The 21,900-nt window shown below is 47.4% G+C and overlaps 1 protein-coding gene and 1 long non-coding RNA gene across 4 annotated transcripts in view; one reads left to right on the forward strand and one right to left on the reverse strand.

Moving 5' to 3' along the window:
- HAL (histidine ammonia-lyase) overlaps positions 1-21,900 on the forward strand; it is a 132,366-nt gene that overhangs the window by 83,491 nt on the left and 26,975 nt on the right. For both annotated transcript variants that reach the window (XM_085864055.1, XM_085864054.1), the window contains exon 16: positions 8,600-8,765. In XM_085864055.1, the coding sequence (XP_085720181.1) occupies positions 8,600-8,765 (166 nt within the window). The remainder of the gene's footprint in view (positions 1-8,599; positions 8,766-21,900) is intronic.
- Positions 1-21,900, reverse strand: part of LOC147008902 (uncharacterized) — a 96,672-nt gene that overhangs the window by 62,853 nt on the left and 11,919 nt on the right. The window lies entirely within an intron of this gene.

Here is a 21,900-nt window from a genome sequence, read left to right on the forward strand (position 1 = left end):
CGGGCCACGTGGCGCACACGGAGCGGGCGCGTTGGCCAGCACTGGTCGGGGGCGCCCGGGCGGGCATGTGGGACTGACGCTGCCCTCGGCTGGTCATCAGGGCATGGCCTCGGGTTTTTGCAGGGTGATTTATGGCGCGGAGTTCCGTGTGGGCGATTCCTATCATGTCGTGAGGTCGGAGAAAGACATTTTTGCGGCGTGGGGTAATCTTGCCGGAAATGGAATGTTGTGGTTTCCGGCCATCGCGGCCGGGCCGCGCAGGGAATCGGGGCCAATTAGAGCGCCCGATTCGGGTGACGACGCAACGCTTCGGTGTGGCCCCCTGCCCTGAGCCACATGGCCTATAAAGGTCCGAGCAAAGTCTCTCTCTCTCTCTCTCTCTCTCTCTCTCTCTCTCTCTCTCTCTCTCTCTCTCTCTCTCTCTCTCTCTCTCTCTCTCTCTCTCTCTCTCTCTCTCTCTCTCTCTCTCTCTCTCTCTCTCTCTCTCTCTCTCTCTCTCTCTCTCTCTCTCTCTCTCTCTCTCTCTCTCTCTCTCTCTCTCTCTCTCTCTCTCTCTCTCTCTCTCTCTCTCTCTCTCTCTCTCTCTCTCTCTCTCTCTCTCTCTCTCTCTCTCTCTCTCTCTCTCTCTCTCTCTCTCTCTCTCTCTCTCTCTCTCTCTCTCTCTCTCTCTCTCTCTCTCTCTCTCTCTCTCTCTCTCTCTCTCTCTCTCTCTCTCTCTCTCTCTCTCTCTCTCTCTCTCTCTCTCTCTCTCTCTCTCTCTCTCTCTCTCTCTCTCTCTCTCTCTCTCTCTCTCTCTCTCTCTCTCTCTCTCTCTCTCTCTCTCTCTCTCTCTCTCTCTCTCTCTCTCTCTCTCTCTCTCTCTCTCTCTCTCTCTCTCTCTCTCTCTCTCTCTCTCTCTCTCTCTCTCTCTCTCTCTCTCTCTCTCTCTCTCTCTCTCTCTCTCTCTCTCTCTCTCTCTCTCTCTCTCTCTCTCTCTCTCTCTCTCTCTCTCTCTCTCTCTCTCTCTCTCTCTCTCTCTCTCTCTCTCTCTCTCTCCTTCAACTCTGCCTTCTGTCGTCATCGCTGGACTGACTCCCCCTCCTCTTCTCCGCCAACACGACGCCGACTCCACCCACCCACCTGGTCCCGCCTACCACTCCGTACACTCGCTCTGGACACCACCCTCCCAACTCAAGCCCCTCCTTCATGCCCTCGGTCTCGACGCGAACTGCCCGAAGCAAGAGACGACGCGCCAGCTGTCAGGGAGGTACCGCACCACAGAGCATTCCCCCCAAATGTATTGGTAGCGTGTTCGGGTACCGCGTATCAATTATACAAAGGTACCGAGAGACCATAGCCGCAACTCCTCTCCTGTCTCGCTTCAATTCCTCTTCATCAGGTTTTCTGTGTCTGTGTGTGTGTGTGTGTGTGTGTGTCCTGGCATCTGTCTATATAAGTAAACCTGCAGAAGATTGTTTTTATTATTTTCGGGTTAGGTCTGCTCTGCGTCCGCTTTCATAAGTTGCTTGTTTAATGTCGCACCACACCTTTCTTCCCCAGCTCTGCTTGCACACCCAAATAAATCTATTGATTGCACCACATACCCTTCCTCACCTGCTTGTGAATAAATCATAATTAGAAATGTTCCCTGCTCGTTTTTGTCTTTTCCTTCATTGGTCCAGCATTGTCCGAATCTTAGCTTAGCCGGGACTTTATTCCCAACGATCCATTCCTCTCAGCCGGTAGGTCCTTGGCAGTGTCGCTTGGCTGCATCCGATCCGGTAAAGTGATCCGGTCCCGTAGAGTGATCCGGTTTGGACAAGGCGTACCGAAGGCATGTTCCCCAGTAATTAAATCACGTGATTAATTAGGTAACCCGGTTAACCCATAGACGGGAGGACCCGAGGTCACGCGGTTGAGTTATTGGCGTCAACGGTCGGTTAAGCGACCCGCCGCGTCACGGAATTATCCGTATGCAACGGCCTACAATTCCAGGGAGTCTGGTGGGAGCAGAGATAGCTTTGCCCCCAAGTGGTCTTTTCACCCGACCTCCGGCCCGCAACAATATATTATGTATACCAAGGGTATACATAATAGATGTGTTAAATAAAGGAGTTATTTAGATAAAAATAAAATAAAATTCAATAAACAAATATTATTTATATATTACATTATAAATGAGCATTAAAAAAAATTGTTGGTGGTTGCTAAAGGCCCTGTCACACCTTGACGATTTAGCCAGCGTATGTCGACGTATGAAAAATTTGTCTAAAACGCTGGCACACGTCGAATACGCTATGGGTAAGTTTTGTATACGTTAAGAGCACGTTGAAGCACACTGGTATACGTTGTAGTACGCTGGTATACATCGTAGTACGCCGAGCTCGTCGACAAATTTTAACATGTTGAAAATTTTTCGACGTATGCCAGCGTATGACTCACACGTTCCGCATCTGCTGGCCATAAGTTGTCGGCACGTTACGCGATCGTTGACACACGTTACTTGTAAGTTACTCATAAGTCGAAACACGCCAAGTTGTTGTTTTTTTTTGTTTGTTTGTTTTTTTCTTCGGCATGATGGTGATGTTGACACTTCGATTTATAGTGCAGTTATAATATAATTAATAGGCTGCCGCTCAACGATTTAAATCGTAACCGCATTATACGGTAGCTGTAAGTTAGAAACACGTTCAGTAAGTTCTGTGGTCATCCGGAAGACGTCAATCAAATAGGTCTACATACGTCAATGTGCATTGGAGATAAGTTACACATAGGTTCAAAGCACGTTACTCATAGGTTAGAAATAAGTTTCGGGTGCGCTAAACATTACCTCGACGCGTTTCGACTTATGAGTAACTTACAAGTAACGTGTTTCGACGTGTGTCAACGATCGCATAACGTGCCTACAACTTATGGCCAGCGTAGCGGAACGTGTGAGTCATATGCCAGCATACGTCGTAAAATTTCAAGCATGAAAAAATGAGGAAAACCCAAAAGTACAACGTTTAAAGCCAGCATACTGCGACGTATGGCAGTGTTTTTCAGTGTGCTCTTAACGTATACAAAACGTACCCATAACGTATTCGACGTGTACCAGCGTTTTAGACAAATTTTTCATAAATCGGCATACGCTGACTAATTCGTCAAGGTGTGACAGGGCGTTTAGACTATCGTTGGGCATACGTTGTGAACGCCGACAACACGCTAAGCATTCGTTGGTATAAGTTATCTATCACTTATCGAAACGTTCTGTGTACGTCACTATACTAATACGTTATGCATACGTCCAACTCGTTATGAATACACTAAAAAACTGAAAAAATATCAATAGTTCAGCGTACGCCAACGTTTTACATACATTTTGATACCTTGCCATACGCTGGCTAAAACGTCAAGGTGTGACAGGGCCTTTAGACACGCAGTGCAGCATGTTAAAATCGTTTGTTAAAGACAGTTTAAATATTTGAATGACATTTTGAGTCAATGGTTAAATGACGGTGCTGTGCAATGGACATGTCTATCAGGTAAAGTGTTTATCGCTTTATATATTATCATGTAAAGTAGTGTATGATTAAAGTTACTCAAATGTAGTAATACTATAAATAAGTTTGAATAACGATATTGCATTACTGTGTTGACTGACTGTCTCGACACAACTTTGAAGTTGTGGGTCCACCAATGTTGAGTAATCTACTGATGTGGACCTGCGACCGGGATTGTGGATCCGCCGTTTGGAGAGGGTCTGGGCTGAAAGGATCGAAATCTTGATGAAAAATGGTGTCCAGATGATGATCCGGGCAGTTGGGAAATCAGTCGATTGCTTATAAGTTAAGGTTATAACTTCAAATAAAATAGCTTTTGTAAGTATTTACCAGTACAAAATAATGTGTGTGTGTGCGTGCGTGCGTGCGTGCGTGCGTGTGTGTGTGTGTGTGTGTGTGTGTGTGCGCGTGCGCATGGGTGTATGTATGTGTGTATGTATGTGTATATGTATTGTTGTGAGCCGGGGTCCGGTGGTGAGAATTACCACGAGATGGGGGAAGTTACATCGTCTCCCACTAGACTCCCGGAATTGTAGGCCGTCGCTCAAGGATAATTCCGTGACGTGGCGGGTCGCTTAACCGACCGTGGACGCAAATACCACAACCGCGTAGCGTAGGGTCTTCCTGCCAGGTGTAATCAGTTTAACTAATTAACCACGCAGTTTAGACGACCGGGGAACCACGCCCTCAGTACGCCTTGACCGAACCGGATCACTCTACCAACTACGGTAGAGTACAAACTACCAACTCCAGATCGGATGCAGCCGAGCGGAACTGCCAAGGACGTACCGGCTAGAATGAACAGATTATTGGGGATAAAGACGCGGCTCAACTCAGATCTGAATCATGCTGGACCAATGAAGGAAAAGACAAAAACGAACTGGGAACATTTCTACAATAATTTATTTACACTAAGCGAGGAAATTCATGTGGTACAGGAACAGGTTTATTGGTGTGTTATGCAGAGGACAGAAGAGAGAAGTAGTGCGACAATTTTACAGCAACTTACAAAAGAGGACACAGAGCAGACTTGTCGCGAAAATAATTCAGGCAAGAATTGCAATGATCAAAAACTTATACAATTCCACTTAAAGGACAGGCACCACACACTCAGATGCACACTCAGACAAAATAACCCCCGTTGAATGGCAAAGAACTTTTGCAGCCAGAGAGGGAGGGAGCTGAGGTCGCAGTTCTATTGGTACCTGAACATTCCGAGGGAAGGGACGCTCTGTGGTGCGGCACCCGACAAAGGTCGTGCGGTTTGGCCCACAGCCGCACGTGTGGAGACCGTGTCTGCGATGGAGCCCGGGTGGAGAGCACGGAGTCCAAGGTAGAACGGAGTAGCAGACAAGACCAAACGAGAGACCCTGTAAAGGTCGGGTGTACTCGGACCAGCACAACAGACGGGCCGCTGAGGCGAGACATGGGCAGGCCCTCCGTGATCACGACCTTCCTTCTTCAACCAACAACCAAGGGACCAACTCAACCAACGACCTTCCTTCTTTCTTTACAACCAGCCAACGAACCCACCGAACTCTCTCACTCTACCCTGAGGATGGTGTCGTAATTTATAGATCCCCAAGGTCGGGGAGGGGCCTTGGCGAAGCTGACGTCACCGTCCGCCCTGATTGGACAGGGCCTTCATGGGGTCCGCCCTTTCTGGGCGGGATTTCGGCCAGGCCGGGAAAGCCCGCCCACTCCACGCGTGTTTGAGGAAGGTGGACGGTGGTACAACCAAGATTGAATTGGAACATTTGGGGAAGCCGAAAAGGAACTGCAGACGTGAAGATTCTGCCTCTGAACAACGAGGCTCCGGAGACGCAGGTGGACAGTGGATCGTGAAGTAGGGGATATAAAGATTTATTAATCTAACTAAAAAAAAACATCGCAACGCACCTTTTGCTTTCCCACTCCACACAAGGAGGGGTTCTATCTGCACATATACTTAATGGCATAACTAACTTCGGGACAACTGTATGTTTGTATGAATATGGTTCCTTGAACCGTAACAGTATGTATGTGTGTGTGTATGTATGTATGTATGTGCGTATATGTATGTATGTGCGTGTATGTTTGTATGTACGTGAGTGTATGTATGCATGTGCGTACATGTATTGTTGCGGTCCGGGGGTCGGGTGAGAAGACCACAAGGTGGGGGAAGCTATCTCGGTTCCCCCAGACTCCCCGGAATTGTAGGTCATTGCAGGCGGATAATTCCGTGACACTGCGGGTCGCTTAACCGACCGTGGACGCCAATAACACAACCGCGTGACCTAGGGTCCTCCCGTCTATGGGTTAATCGGGTTACCTAATTAATCACGTGGTTTAATTACCGGGGAACACGCCCTCGGTACGACTTGTCCAAACCGGATCACTCTACCGGATCGGATCACTTTTCCGGATCTGATGCAGCTCAGCGACACTGCCAAGGACGTACCGGCTAAAAGGAATGGATCGTTGGGAATAAAGTCCCGGAAAGACTAGGATTCGGACCATGCTGGATTAATGGAGGAAAAGACAAAAACGAGCAGGGAACATTCCTAATAATAATTTATTAACAATGGGCGAGGAATGGTATGTGGCACGATCAAGATTTATTGGCGTGTGTTGTGCAGAGATAGGGGAGAGAGGTGTGGTGCAGCAAATAAACAGGCAACTTACAAAAGGGGACACAGAGCAGACTTAGCGCGAGAATAATAACAATAATAATAATAACAATAATGATCTTCTGCAGTCTTACTTGAGCAGACAGGTGCCAGGACACATGCACACGCACACACACAGACAAAGAAAACCCGATTGAAGAGGGAGTATTGAAATGAGAAGGGAAAGGAGTTGAGGCTATGTTCTCGGTACCTTTGTGCTTGATAGCACGACGCGCCACCAATACGTTTCCGGGGGATGCTCCGTAGTGCGGCACCCGACAGCTAGCGCATCGTCTCTGGCTTCAGCAGAGCGTGTGGAGACCGTGTTCGGGAAGGAGGGGCCTGAGTGGAGAAGGGGCGGAGTCCAGGGTGCGTGGACGGAGTGGTAGGCGGGACCAGGTAGGCGGGTGGGGTTGACGTCGTGTGGGCGGAGATGAGGAGGCAGAGTCCATACAGCAGGAGGCGGGTCGTGCCGAGAGACTAGGGTGAGGCCAGAGCGAGCGAGCAAAAGAGAAAGAGAAAAATGCGGAGGGACTGCTCCGACCTTTATAGGACTTCAGTGCGGGGGGAGGGGCCACCCTAAAGCGTAACGTCATCACCTGATTTGGGCGCTCCGATTGGCCCCGACCCCTCACTTTGGCCAGAAACCACCTCACTTCGTTTCCGGCAAGGTCATCCCAGACAGCGAACATATTTCGCTCCGACCCCACGACATGACACGAATCGCCCACACCGAAATTGGCATGCGAATTGTCCCGCAAAAACCCCCAGGCCGTGCCCTGGCAACCGGTCGAGGGTCCCGCAAGCCCACTCGGGCGTCCGACCAGCACCGATCAACGCGCGCGCCAACACGGCCCGCACTGTGCATTCCCCGGCTCGATCGCAGCTTCGCTGGCCGTAGAGACGAGAAGACGTTCACCATCCGTGGGGAATCCGCTGCTGCCAGCGAGGGCCGAAGGTACATCGTTATGGATAAATCCATGCATGTTTTGCGAGCGGCGTACGTGTCTGCCTTCGAGCACATTCTACACAGTGGCCAGTGTGGCCAGTGTGACCAGCGCCCGCGTTCGCACGACTCCGTGCGAACACCAATATGTCGGATATTGAGGTTGAAAAGGAACAAGCCGCTTCTACCTCGCAGACTCGTATCCCGCCCAACGTGGTGTGGAGTCGCCTTTATCGGCCTTGCCTTTATCTGTGTTGTGAAAAAACACCATTCGTGCAGCCTCTTAAGAGGTATTCATTTGTATGCCTTTTTAAAGCAACCGGCAATCTTCCCCAGATCATCGGAAGCTCGAGTTGATAATCCTGCACTGCAAAGGGCACTATATGACTCGCTGCACACATTGGGTTTCGGGCTCGCTTGGGAACGAGGGCTGTGCGCCGTCATTTCCTCACAGCGGCGCTGCACACGCTGGCCTTCGTGAGGGCCCACCTCACAGCGAAGGCACACGTGGCTGATTTACCTCAGGAATAATCAGACAAAAAGAAGAGTAGAGACGAAATGAAGAAAAAATGATGTAAGCAAACCTAGCTATGAGATCATCGTAACTCAGTCCCTTGTTGGCCCGTTAGACAAAAGGAAAGGGACTATCTACATGCATAATAATGGAATAACCGTCTTGGGACCACTGTCTGTTGGATGCATGCGGTTCCGAGAACCGCAACAGTATGTATGTGTGTATATGTATGTAGTGTGTGGATGTATGTATGTGCGTGTACGTATGTATGTATGTGCGTGCGTGTATGTATGTGTATTGTTATGGCTGGCTTCCTTCTTGGGACTACGGTGCAGTAAATGGTCTTTATTTTGAATACGCAATTTCTAGCCCATCCCTCCTCTCTGATGTTACAATACTTCATAATTGTATCCTTGCCAAGTTGTAAATCCACCACTGGAGGTTTCACAAAACAATTTGTTTATTTAAACATGTGCACTGTTACACTGTTTCGGATCATATTTTTGTTATTTATGCATTTCTAAAGAAAAATGGATTAGCAAATTTGACACAATTTTTTTTTTCGTTTTTGTCTCTCAGAGATATAAGCCCCGATTTAGTCCATTTTGTAAGTGTCATATGAAACTGAACTATTATTATGAGAGCAGTGTGAAAATGACCGTTCTGACTCACCATCGTTGACCCTATCCGGGGAGCATTGTAGAACACCGCTACCCCTGCACGGCTGTACCAAGAGATCCCCAAAACAAAGACCACCCCTTAAACCACATACTTACTTTCAGGTTCATCCAAACCTCCGATCACACCTTCAATAAATAATGTCTTCAAAAAGTAGTTATGAGATAATCCTGAAGAAGCCAAAGCACCTTCCTCAATCTTTTCTCTTCGATTCCTCAGAAAAAAATATACAAAGTTTTGTTTTAATGTGTGTGTGTGTTTTAAGTATAATTGTAGGATGTGTGCACAACAGGTCCTGGATTACTTGGCTATTGCTGTCCATGAGTTGGCGTCCCTAAGTGAGCGACGCATTGCGAGAATGGTCAACCCTGCAATGAGCAGTTTGCCAGCCTTCCTTGTACTCGATGGTGGTCTCAACTCCGGCTTCATGATGGCTCACTGCACTGCAGCTTCTCTTGGTGTGACATCGATATGACAACGTGAAATCAATACACCTAATTTCTGAGTCAGAAAGCAAACACCACTTTAATGGTTGCTCCTCCTCTCCTTTAAGTTTTTCTTTTTCATGTCCCTTCACTGTAGCTTGTACGTCTTTCAGCATTTCCGCCAATGGCAACTTCTATCAAAGCAAGTTTCACAAGCAACTGTATAACTCTCCTCCCTATACCTCATTCCCTCCAATTATTCCTCAACCTCATATTGAGCTCACCTGGAAAGTAGTTCCAGCGAACATATGGGATAATGCGTCATCTGTCCGTAAACACTTGCAACTTCTTCTCTGAAACTACATAAAGGAGTTTGATGAAACTTGACCACAACCATCATCATCCGTGATGCATCAAAGCTTGTTCACACTATTTATAACATCATATATGTATGTATGTATGTATGTATGTATGTATGTATGTATATATATATATATATTGTTATGGCTGTGGAAATTCGCAATACACCATAAAGGGTCCTTACATCAGTTATGACGCTAAGTTTATGTGCAGATAGTTCCCCACCGTTGTTTAAAGTGATTTCGTGTGATTCATCGGGCTGCCACTCTTTGAGATAGCCCTTTTTCTGTTCTATCGTTATTTTGGACCGTCCGAAGACTTCAAACGAAGGCCCCGTGAGTTTTCCCGCCTTTTTTGCGGCATGGGGACTGACGGGACAGGCCGCGAGAGCTCGCTGGCGATTGGTGGATACGGGGTGTGAGGTGGCCGTGAGGAGGAGATGCCCCTTTTTGAGGAGCTTCTCGAAAGGTCTGGAGGAGAGGAGGAGCCAAAAATGGGGTGGAGCGATAGGGCAGAGCCCCGCGCTATATAGGGCAGACCGCATGTGGGCTCGCACTCTTGGTGGACGTCGTGTTTGAGCTCTCCTCTCTCCTGCCTGGATCATCGTGTTGGATTCTTCCTCTTTCCTGCCTGGATCGTCGTTTTTGGATTTGTCGGGCTCTGGATCGTCGTGTTTGGATTCGTCGGGCTCTGCATCGTCGTGTTTGGACTCGTTGGGCTCTGGATCGTCGAAGTGGGCTCTGGATCGTCGAAGGCTCGTCTCTCCTGGGTGCCAAGCCGTGAGGGTTGCGAGCAGTGGTCCCGGGCCGAGGCGCGCACGAGAGGAGAGTGCCGGAGAGGGCTCGCCGACTGTCGCCCCTCGAGGGGGCAGGTAACCAGCACGGTCTGGCGGGCCTATTCGGTCACCCACGGCCCACTGCATAAAGGTTTACGAACCCCGTCTACCCCTTTGCCTGTGAGGAGGGTTTTTCCTTTGGTTTTTTTCATGTGCAACTGGTGGCACCGTCTGTTAACTAAACCTGTGTAAGTGACTGTAAATCATCGTAGTCGGTAGTAGTACTTTGCTTGTTGCCTGTATATATGTGCTTGCTATAATAAATGCCCTTGTGTGAAATGTATCCCGTTCGTCGTCTCTTTCCCCATTGAAAGTGCCATCTTGAATCGCGGAATAAATTAGTAGTGGGTTTTGAACACCCAGGGTAAAGAACAGAATCTGATCCGTCGAGGTCGACGATAACACCGCTCGGTTATCACTGTAGCACGGAACGGACCATTTAAGCGGTTCGTGTCCGAGTCGGCCTGTGGCGTGGTACGATCGCCCGGTCGACCACTCGCGCAGGTACTTAGGTAGGTCGAATTTGGCGAGCAACCCTATCCTGCGTGGGTGGGAAATTGGCACGATCATGGTGAGGTTAAACCCCCACCCGTGACTGGCTCCTGGGGGTAGTTCCAGGAGGGTCACGACTGAATTGTCCGTCCCGTGGGCGATGCGGTTGCGATTGGAGTTACGCAATCGCTCGCACACCTGGCGGACCAGAATTCGTAACACTGGTGTCAGGAGTAGGATTCGAATCCACCTCAGTCTCCAACTAAATTCACGGAACCGGATCAGGGGTGAGTGAAGCGACCCTCCGTGTTCCCCAAATTCGAGTGATTTAAAAATAATTTATTCCATGGAACAAGATGGCTTTTCAAGGCGAACGGGTGCCGGGTGGATTAGATATGTGTAGTAATGTAGAATCCATGGCCCGGGACGGTACTTGTAATTTTAATCAATGGGGGAGCTCAACCCCATATACTGAGCACGGACTTTCCCGGCAAACGGAGTCGCATAATGGCGGCACGATCGCACCTCAGCGCAGCACGGAGCGAGCGGCTATTTTTGGCGCAACGAACGGCACGACATGAGGCGAGCGCTCTTCACAACCGTTTCAAACCACGTGGGCATGGCAGGCGGACATTGGCGGGCTTCGGAAACAATGGGAGAAACAATGGAAGGCCGAGCTCGAATAGCAAAAATGGAGACACGATTTGGCAATAAAAAGAGTAGAGGAACATCTGGAGCGAGAGGTAGGAAGAGGAAAATGGAACAGAAAAAGCCGAGAAGAGAAGGTAAAAAGAGAACGGGAAGATAAGGAACAATTTAAAGAAGAAGCAAGGTTGAAGTATGATGAGATGAGCAGGGAAAGGGATGAGATGTGCAAGAAAAGGAATGAAGAGAGTGAGGAAAAATGGAAAGAAGTTTGAGTTATTGGAACACGAAAACAAAGAGACGGAATTGCAAAACGAGCTAAGGACGTTAAAAAAGGAAAGAGAGAGAACGGAGAATGAAACGTTAAGGAACCACACTGTACAGATCGAACAGATGGAAGCCAAAGCGAGATTGCAGAATGAGGAACAAGAAAGACAGTGGAGTAGAAAACAAAAGGAGTATGAATTTGAAACTGAACGACAAAAGGAAAAAAAACAGGTTGGAGTGTGTGGAGATGAGAAAGGAATTAGAAAAGAAAGCTTCTGAGTTACAGGAACACCAAAACAAAGAGAAGAAATTACAAAACGAGCTAAGAATGGTGAGAGAAGGAAGAACGAAAACGGAGAATGAAACGTTAAGGAACCACACTGTACAGGATCGAACAGCTGGAAGCGAAGGCCAGACTAAACAATGAGATGCAAGAACGAATAAGACAGGAAAAGGAAATCGGCCAATTAAAGGAAATAACGAGATTACAGAATGAGGAACAAGAGAGACAGTGGAATAGAAAACAAAAAGAGTATGAATTTGAAACTGAACGACAAAAGGAAAAAAATAGGTTGGAGTACGAGGAGAAAGTGAAGGAGCAAGGAATGAAGCAGGAAGGAGAAATCAGTCAATTGAAGGAGACAACGAGATTGGAGAGGGAAGAACGAGAGGAACAGTGGGAGAGACAACAAAAAGAACATGAATTTGAAGTTAACCAATTCGAGGAGAAAGCAGAATTGGCGTCCACGGAGATTGAAAAACTCCGGAGGGAGAACGAAGAACTCAGAAAGTTCCGAGAGGAGGAACGGCTCAAAAGGAGCCAGGAAATGGAACAGCGCAATAAGGTGGAACGTGTGATATCACCACGAGGAGCAATGTCGGTGATGCAGTACTTGATCGACACCACTCGTCGGATGAAGGAACAGTTAGGACCTACCCTAATAAAGGAGGCACAAACAAGAATGGAAAAGAGGGAAGTAACAGGGACAACAAAGGAAATAGAAGGTTTGCCAGAGACACAGGAGACGGGTAGGACGAGACACGAGGTGACAGAAATAAAGACGACGGCAGTAATAATTAAAGAGATGACGGAAGTCACAGAGACGCGGGAGGTGGGAACGGTAAAGGAGAGACTACACGATGAAGATGGGGGTAAAGACGAGCACACACACGGAGGTAGTGGAGGACAATGGGGGCGAGCTCGCGGAACGTGTTGGGACCCAGTGCAAGCAGCTGGATAGCCTCCTCCAGGAACGAGGGGAGGGAGTATGCCCCCTTGAGGTGACTCACGACCAGGTGGGTTCGGTCGTGCCAAGCGGAGTTGAGGGGGCGAGTGCTGTAGACGGGTGCACGAGGAGCTTGGGGGGTATGGAGGCCCCGGAACCCCTGGTGGTGACCCGATTCCCCAGTGTGATTGTCCCGGTGTGTGTGGTGAAAGGTGTGAGTACACCCCCGTGTGTGAGTGGTGTGGTCACGAGTGTGCCGGAGTGCGTGCTTCCCAGCGCGCCGTGTGTGAAAGAAGCACGGTGTGTGAGAGGGACAGCGTGTGTGAGATCGCTGTGTTTAAAGGAGATGACTGTGGGCATGCGCGAACATGCAGCCTCGTCTCCCGGTGTGAGTGTAATGGCGCGGTGTGCGAGTCTCGTGACACACAGGAATGCGTGTGTGGAATGGAACTTGAGCGCGAGAGTGTGACGGAGACGACGGCGACAGATGGACAAGGGCCGAGTAGCGGCCGTAGCTATTGTGGGGACCGCGCCAGGTTTACCCAGCAGCGAGCGCGAGGTTCGGGCCGTGCAGCGCACGAGGCCGCCGTGTGCTCGCCTGCGCAGGTGAAACCCGGTCCGGAAACATACGCGGTAGATGTTGCCGATCCCGCGACGGACAAAAGGTAGGCTGGATATGGATTCGGAATGGATGGGTTCTCCAGGCGGGCGCGTGTGTGAAACTCTATGTGGCCTGCGCAGGTTACGGACGGGCAGAGCACATGTGCTCGCCTGGGGAACCCCTCGGAGTGCGATGTTTGCTTTCAATGCACAGCGTGACGTCATGGCTGCATGTGTGGTTGGAATCCGGCAGGAGGGTGAATCCCTGCCGGATGATGCCGTCCAAGAGGGAGGAGGTACGCGAGCAGCTGCATGACGTCACGGGCAAGGTGCAAGGTGCGCGAGCTGCGAGTTGCCGCGCTGGTGCTGCGCATGTGAAAAAAAAATGGAGAACAAAAGCAAGCCTCGCTTTCGGGTGAACAGGATTCCCAGGCAAGGGGTGGAAGACCCCCGAGCTTGGGCACAGGATAACACTAGTTAGGGGGATGGGTTAGTGATAGTTTGACCGGCTTCATGGGGCAGGGGTAAGTCCTCATGGGGCCCGTGGAATGGATTAGTTAGAGGGATTGTAGTTGAGATATAGGAGGGGAAATTGATTGTTGATTATTTGAGGACAGTGACAGACTGTGAGTGTGTAGAGGGGACGTAGCTTAGCTACGTAGTGTTAAATAGAACATGCTGTAGTGTAAGGGACGATGTGGGAGCACGAGGTAGTTAGGGGATGGAGTGAGCAGGATGGCTGAGTTCAGCGATGGAGTGCGAGTTGAAGAGCGGAAAGGAGACATGTTGATTGTTGAGTGAGTGAGGCCAGCGGGTCTGTGTGTATGGAGCGAATGACTATATATATATATATATATATATATATATATATATATATATATATATATATATATATATAGACCACAAGGGGAAAACCAGAGATGTCTGGATAAGTCAATTTTGAAGAAACTGAAAAACAAAGTTTCAAGACTTTGGTGGACTGTTTAATAACTGTCATATAAATTTTCTTTTCCAGCAAAAGGAAGAGTGATCATTGGCCGATCAAATTAAGCATGTCGCATTTGCCATGCTTCTGTGTTATTTAATTTAAGAGCAAAGAACGAATCAATGTTGCAAACTGACATCACTGGTTATTCCCTTGTTTAATAATTGCCATGCAATTTTAACCCAGGATGTGTTGCAAATTCATGCTTGTTGGTTATTAGCATACATTACATGACTTTGGCGATCATAGATTATTTTTTTCAACATTAAACGGTCATTGTTTTTTTGTTTGATTGGTGTTCAACGCCATACTCAAGGGTATTTCGCTTATATGACGACGGATTCTCCATTTCTTACTCCGTACTACTTAATATGATGGAAAACCGGGAGGAAACCAAGGATAAACCACCCCCGCGATAGCCGAAGTCGCCTCATGTGACTCCCTCATATACCTAAGCAGGTTGATTGGGTGATGGGTACATCGAATGAGGATGGGTACTCGGACTCGCTAACCATTAAGCCACGGCGTGGGTCCCATAAAAGTCACAATAAAGGTTTGACCAGGCTTGCACCACGATATGCACCAACAACAGAGCCCATGATATAACCAAATAGGCCATTGTAGTGCTCAGAATTTATGCTGTGATAGTTTTACAACCTTTTATAACTTAGTTTCTCAACTCAGAATATTATGATGGAACAGTTAACATGAATGATGCAGAAAGCCAATCTTATCTGAGTGAAAATTTTAATTTTAATACTTTGCAGAACACAAAACCTGTGATCAAAAATAATAGATCCATGATATAACCAAATAGGCTATTGTAGTGCTCAGAGTTTATGCTGTGAAAGTTTTACAACCTTTCATTTTTTAGTTTCTCAACTCTGAATATTATGGTGGAACAGTTAACATGAATGAAAGGGACATAACCAGGAGTAAAGTACTGACAACTCTGGGTTTCTACTTGTTCAGCTTTGACAACACTTGTTTTTTCATTGCACGGCTAAACTTTATACCATATAAATTATGTGACACCCCTGGTTATTTGTTAAAGTAATATTGTGAGAGGAAACCTTATGTTGCCAACTATTGGCAGCTGCAATAACCCTGAAATTTATAAAAAGTGACATCACCGGTTTTCCCCTTGTGGTCTTCATATATATATATATATATATATATATATATATATATATATATATATATATATATATATATATATATATATATATATATATATATATATATATATATATATATACATTTGTGGAAATGACACGTAGAGGATTAATAAATGCTTATTATAGTACAGTTATCTACTTAATGAGCATTTTAGAATAAGAGTAATGTAATTAAACTACAGGATCGGCCATAGGGGAAGGCTTATTGCTGTTGTACGGTTTGTTTTTATAATTAGCACCCCCAATTTTTAAATGGTACCACAGAGTTTCTAAGACCCCTCTCGGAGTACTAAACCACCACTTAGAAAAAAAACCCACCAAATTTAAGGCAATGACCCAATCATAGACATTTTAACATTTTCACCAAAACGCGACTCAGGATTGTCTGATCAGAACAAGATTGCCCTCTCCAGATAGCTGAGAGCAAGGTGCATTCACACTTAATTTATATCATACCCCTCTGAGTTAAAGGTCAAGGTCAAATGGCAGTCTGAAAAAAGGTGGTTTTTTTGTCATCTCTTAATTTTGCCAATGGGGAATCTTAAAGTCCTCAACCTACTTTTTCAGATTTTGACGTAATTAAACACCTTTTTGATCACAACTTGAATAATTTTCCTTTAATTATCACAATGTTGAGTTTTACGGATAGATTGTAGATGGGGACACATTTTATTTTACACACTATCCCTAAATTATGAAGGTCAAGGTCATATGGTGGTCTGAAAAAAAAATGGCCATCGCGAGCCAAGGGTGTCACGGGAAATCATCAAGGAAGGGTAAGCCTCCCATAGCCGGTCGAGGCTTATCCTTGGCGATCGTTTTGTGATCGCAGATATCTAGTTCATTTTGATACTAGATATGCGTCGCTATAATGTGTAGACAGACATTCATCTCCCTGCCATCCTTGCTTGTGTCTAAACACCACAATTCATTACGACGCATTTAATGTCCTTTTCCTCTGTAATCTGTTTAAATAATTATCTTTTAACAGGGTTTGCACAGTTCTTGAAATTCCTGGAAAAATTAAAAAGCATTTTCCAGTACAGCAAGTTTCCACTTTACGCCATGGATGCTTTCCTCAAAAAGTGTGATGTTAAGCAAAAGCAACTTCAAGCAGATGAGATATTCCCAAGGACAAGATGTTATAATGGGGTTATGCATTCCCAGGGCACATTTTTGGTTCCTTTAACATAGCGTTAATGTCACGTAACCACGTATTCGAGAAAATATTAAGCAAATCAATAAAGAACACATTCAATACACAAATGGACAATTGAATGAAGAGTTACAGGGGTACTCACCAAAATGTAGTGGTGAGATTGCTTATTGGGGCGAGAGAGGAGCGGGTGTGCAGTGAGGAGGTACAGGGAGGAAGAGGCAGACCTGCTTCGATGGAAAGTCGATGCTTGATGTTGGAGTTGATGCCCTGGGTTCTGCTGGCGTTTGACGCTTGAAGAAGCCATTGATGCTTGTCTGATGTGCTTGCATTTCTTTCAATTTGTATATTTCCTTGAAGCACCGGCAGCTTTCTTCTATAACCCTGAAAATGGCCACTTACTTCCATATTTGGATCATTGTCAGATAATATGGTGATCGCGTTTTCAAAATGGACAAAGGCTTCTGACATTGCTTTAGTTAGCTGTTCGGGTTGTTGGTTGTTGATCAAGTCAGACTAAGACAAACTACGAGGAGTAACATTTTGGGCAGAATTATTTACCTTTCCACTGATATTCACAATTGTTCTCATTGTGGTTAAAGGCAAGCCAAGCATGCAACCATTGCCACCACACACTCACCTCCTCTGTTGTCAGGTCAAGCCAGATTAGATCTATGTCTTCCCACGGGTACCATGTAAACCTGTACTAACCTGTTTCATGGTCGGGTTGTCGGTGACTAAACCGTTTCCCCCACCAGGTTTTCTGGTGAGGAGGGTGGATAGATATGAACTATGAACTATGAGGAGGGTGGATAAATATCCACCCTGTCAAAGGGTGGAGGAGCTCCTTGTGAGCCAACAGCCATCCATTTCTCATGCCAAACTGTGTCTGTGGACGTCCTCCTGCAGTTGGGTTACATTTTTCTTTTTAGGAGGTTGGTGGCAGGATTTGCACTGTGGCCACCGTAAAACCAACAAATGCAAGGAAATCTGATAACCCACTCAGTGGGAGTACCGCCTGTGCTGCTGCCCTCCACCGGGCAGCTCACCGGATGACGGGATTAGGGCAAAGCCTTCGGGGCCCCCATTCCTTGATAGGAAGAAAACCAGGAGGCAAACCTCTGGGGTCAGATTGCGGTGGTGTGTGGCGGAGTAGTGCTGAGGTGTCATCCACCAGACGACAGTCTCCTTGGGTTAACCTGAGGCGGCCCTTCAGGTGGGTGCCTGGAATGTCCCATCTCCTAGAAAGGATGATCACCTGCCTCTGGTATCATCTGAGCTCAAGCGTTTGAACATAGGTATTGCAGCACTCTCTGAGGTTCAAACACTGGATAGTGGCGAGATCATGGCGGGTGGTTACACCTACTATTAATCTGGTCGCTCTGATGGTTACCATGCCCAAGGAGTTGCTGTAGCTGTATCCAACAAGCTGACTCCAATGATAATTGAGGTAACACCGTTAAACGAGCATATTCTAAGACAAAGGATTCATCACTCCTTGGGGGTAGTTTCCCTGGTCTCTATATCTGCTCCGACTGAGGCAAGTGATCTCACCGTGAAGGACGCATTCTATGCCGCGCTGGAGTCTGTGGTGGATAAGTGCCTCAGGTGAGATACTCTTCTAGTCTTGGGGAATTTCACTGCATCGACTGGAACTGATAGGGATGGTGATGAGACAGGCGTTGGTCGACATGGAATTGGAACTGTGAACCAGAATAGCACCAAGTTCCTTGACTTTGCAAGAAGTCATGGGCTTAGGGTGGCTGATTCATGGTTTCAGCACCCACAGGCTCAGCGCTGGACTTGGAATTCCAATGCTGGTGGTGTGGCAAAGGAGATTGACCATGTTCTCGTTGATAGTCGCTGGAGGATGATCCAGGACTGCAGGGTCTACGGGAGTGCTCAGTTTCTCAATACCGACCACAGGCTTGTTGTAACAACTCTGAAGTTTCAGCTTAAATCCAGGAGAATGGTACCATCCCAGCCTAGGCTAGATGTTGGCAAGCTTAAGGATGAGAGGGTAGCTGAGGAGTTTACGAACAGGCTGAGTGGGGAGTTGGGATGTCTGGGTGCTTTGGGGAACCCTGAGGAGTTGTAGAGTGCCTTCAAGACCACCATCCTTGATGTTGCCGGTGGATGTCTAGGAAATCACCATTGGGCGAAAAAGAATTTTCTCTCTCAAGGGACACTGGATACCATTGACCAGTCGCAGGGCCAGGATTAATGGCAGACTGAGCTGTTCAGGGAGCTGAGGCGTAAAACTGTACATGCGCAAAGAGTGGACAAGGAGGCTTATATGTGAGGAATCTGTGAGGGAGTAGAGCATCATCTGTGATCAAGTGATTCTCATCCTGCTTACAGGGGAATTCACATATTGTGTTCCCCCAAGCCCATCCATCGTTGTACTGCAGTTAGAGCAGAGGGTGGTGGGCTCTTGACAGAGGAGTCTGAAGTGAAGGCTCGCTAGGCTGGTTATTTTGAGCGGCTGTAACAGGCCGATCCACCAGCTGTCGAGCTGGATGTCAGGAGTGTTACAATCCCTATTGCTGACCCTCCAATCAACTGTGATCCAGCTTCGTTTGTGGAAACACAGGCTGCGGTGAACTGGTTGAAATGGGGTAAAGCTTCTGGGATCAGTGGCATCCATGCTGAACTTCAAGGCTGGTGGAAATGCTGCACTCGTGTTGTTGCATGTAGTTCTGTGCTCTGCCTGGAACACAGGCATCATCCCAACTGACTGGAAGAGGGGCCTTGTTGTCCCTCTCTGGAAAGGGAAGAAAAATCGCCAAGACTGCAGCAACTACCGAGGGGTGACGCTGCTCTCAGTGCCGGGCAAGGTCTTTTCTCGGATAATTCTTGAGAGGGTTCACCACCGTTTGCTTGAGCACTAGCGTCCACAGCAGTCAGGCTTTTCACCAAGGTCAACTATTGACTGTATCCTTGCTCGTCGGGTCCTCACCGAACACAGATGAGAGTTTCAGCAAGGACTGCTTGCCGCCTCTGTTGATCTCTTCCAAGCGTTCGATTCCGTGAATCAGGGTGCCCCCTGGAGGATTCTTGGTCTTTATGGGGTGCCACCAAAACTGATAGATCTGATGTCTGAACTATACTCTGGTACTGAGAGTGCTGTGAGATGTGGACCATCTCCGACTTATTTCCAGCTGTTACTGGATTTCGTCAGGGGTGTGTACTGGCCCCCACACTTTTCAGCCCTTGTACGGACTGGATTCTGGGGAGGATGTCGGAGAGATCAAGTTGCGGTGCCGTCAACATCTCTGACCTTGATTTTGCAGATGATAGTCTTCTTTGCAGAGACTCTAGATATCCTTTTGGTGACCCTCGAGGTGCTGAATGAGGAGTCGGAGCTACTGGGATTACGAGTTTCCTGGATCAAATATGAGATCCAGGCTTTCAATGACATCTTGGATGCTGCTATATTGTCTGTACCTGTTTGTGGTGAGGATGTTGAAGTCACAGAAAGATTCACTTACCTTGGCAGTGACATTCATGTCTCTGCTGTCTGCGAGCCAGAGGTCAATGGATGTCTGGGTCGGGCCCGGGGAGTCATGGATTCACAGGATCATGGGATGTGGCGCTGCTGGTACCTGAGCAAGATGACGAAAGTCTGAGTGTTCAAGTCCTTGGTGCTTTCCGTCTTGCTCTACAGACGTGAGACTTGGACTCTGACCAAGGATCTGAGATTAAGACTTCATTCCTTTGGTACCAGGTCTCTTCGGAGAATCCATGGCTATCGCTGGTCAGACTTTGTGTCTAACGAGCGGTTGCTGAGAGAGACAAATGAGATTTGTTACCTGCATAGTCCGTGAGCGTCAACTGCGGCTGTATGGACATGTGGCTCATTTTCCTGATGCTGATCCTGCTCACCAGATTCTCTCAGCAAGAGAGCCTCATGAGTGGAGGATGCCAATGGGCCGACCACGTGCCACGTGTTTTCAGCAGGATGATCAGAATCTCAAGGAGATGGATGGGCCAGGCATCTGCCTGGGGGATGGCAAGACGGAGGCCCGTGGAGTACCGGCAGAAAGTGGATCCAGTGACACACTGCTCCAACACCGTCCTGCTTCCATACCTCACCTGACATGACTCACCTCGCTCAATGCACTTCATGACATCCATTGTCACATATCCAAAGTCATGGAATGACAGGACCTCTTGACTGTAGTACTTGCAGAGTATTTGCAGAACACTTTCCAGACATGATCAGGGGTTTCCTTAGAAGCTGGTTCCCGGTGACCCGCAGCCGTCTACTCAGAGAAATAATGTCAAAGGTCACCGCCTACTTCAGCGCCGATTTTTATTTTTTTGTCACCACGAAATCTCTACATCCTGTTTTGAAATCCGAGACGAAAACACATTAGTATTACGATAAAAGCGGGCTTACTTTTACTGTTAGTACTCTCACCAGGTCAAGCACAACACAAGCAGCTAAAACACGCCTCCTGCAATAGAGAGTTCTCTGCTTTAGCCTCGTTTTGGACTGTTGGCCTGATACCATACAGCAATGACCTCAAGAAAATAAACTTTGTAGGCCTCGCAGTTTCGGTGCCGAAACGATGGCATCAAAACGAAAATCCCTGTTTGACTGGATTTTCGAAGAAGTCCAAAGATTTCTGGCTTCTGGCCATCTGGATGGGAGGTAAGCTTCTGGCCATCAGTAATTGGTCTAAACTTGCACTCTCACGAGTGCGACGTCGTTGTTTCACGAAACACGTGTTTCACAGAGTCCATTTTGAGCTTTCGTCAAGTGATGCGGCTCCAAAATACACGGTCACCCGTTGTGCCTTTTTAATTTATAAAGTAATTAGCCTCTATGCTTAAAGCAGCTTTTGTACATGTTATTATTCGTGGTTATTTGCACTGAAAATCGCCGTTTATTCACTGAAGTGAAGGCCACGTATGAGCAGCTGTGAACTGGCCAACTGAATACTGGTACCACAGGTACATGCATGTACCATCGACTTGAACTAACTATACAGTATAGCTGAATTTCAGTCAACCAGTCAGTCAGTCAGTATGTTAATGCAACTACATCCAGAATAGGCCAATCCACCTGTTTTTGTGGTTTTCCACCCCAACAGCATGATAATATGAGAACTATTTCATGTCAGAAATCATGCTAGAATGCATCTCCAGCCATCTATGATCCTCCGGCTTCTAGGGCCCTGGACTCCGGCCATACAGCTTCGCTCGCAGTGATGGTAACCTGCTACTTTTCAATGGTAGCCTCCTACTCCAAAAAATAAGGAAACCCCTGCATGATGAAGCATTTCTTGAAAGTTATGCCTGCCTGATGTTGGCTTCATGGTTAGGGTGGTGGGCTTGGTATCTTCGGGTGCAGAGTTCAAATCCCACTCGGCTGTTGAATTAATACCAGGTGGGGTTGATTCAGCCCATCATCCTTCT

This window comes from Eptatretus burgeri, chromosome 18 (assembly GCF_056783735.1).
Source record: "Eptatretus burgeri isolate ZD-2024b chromosome 18, Ebu_testis_v1, whole genome shotgun sequence".
In the NCBI taxonomy this organism is placed as follows: Eukaryota; Metazoa; Chordata; class Myxini; order Myxiniformes; family Myxinidae; genus Eptatretus; species Eptatretus burgeri.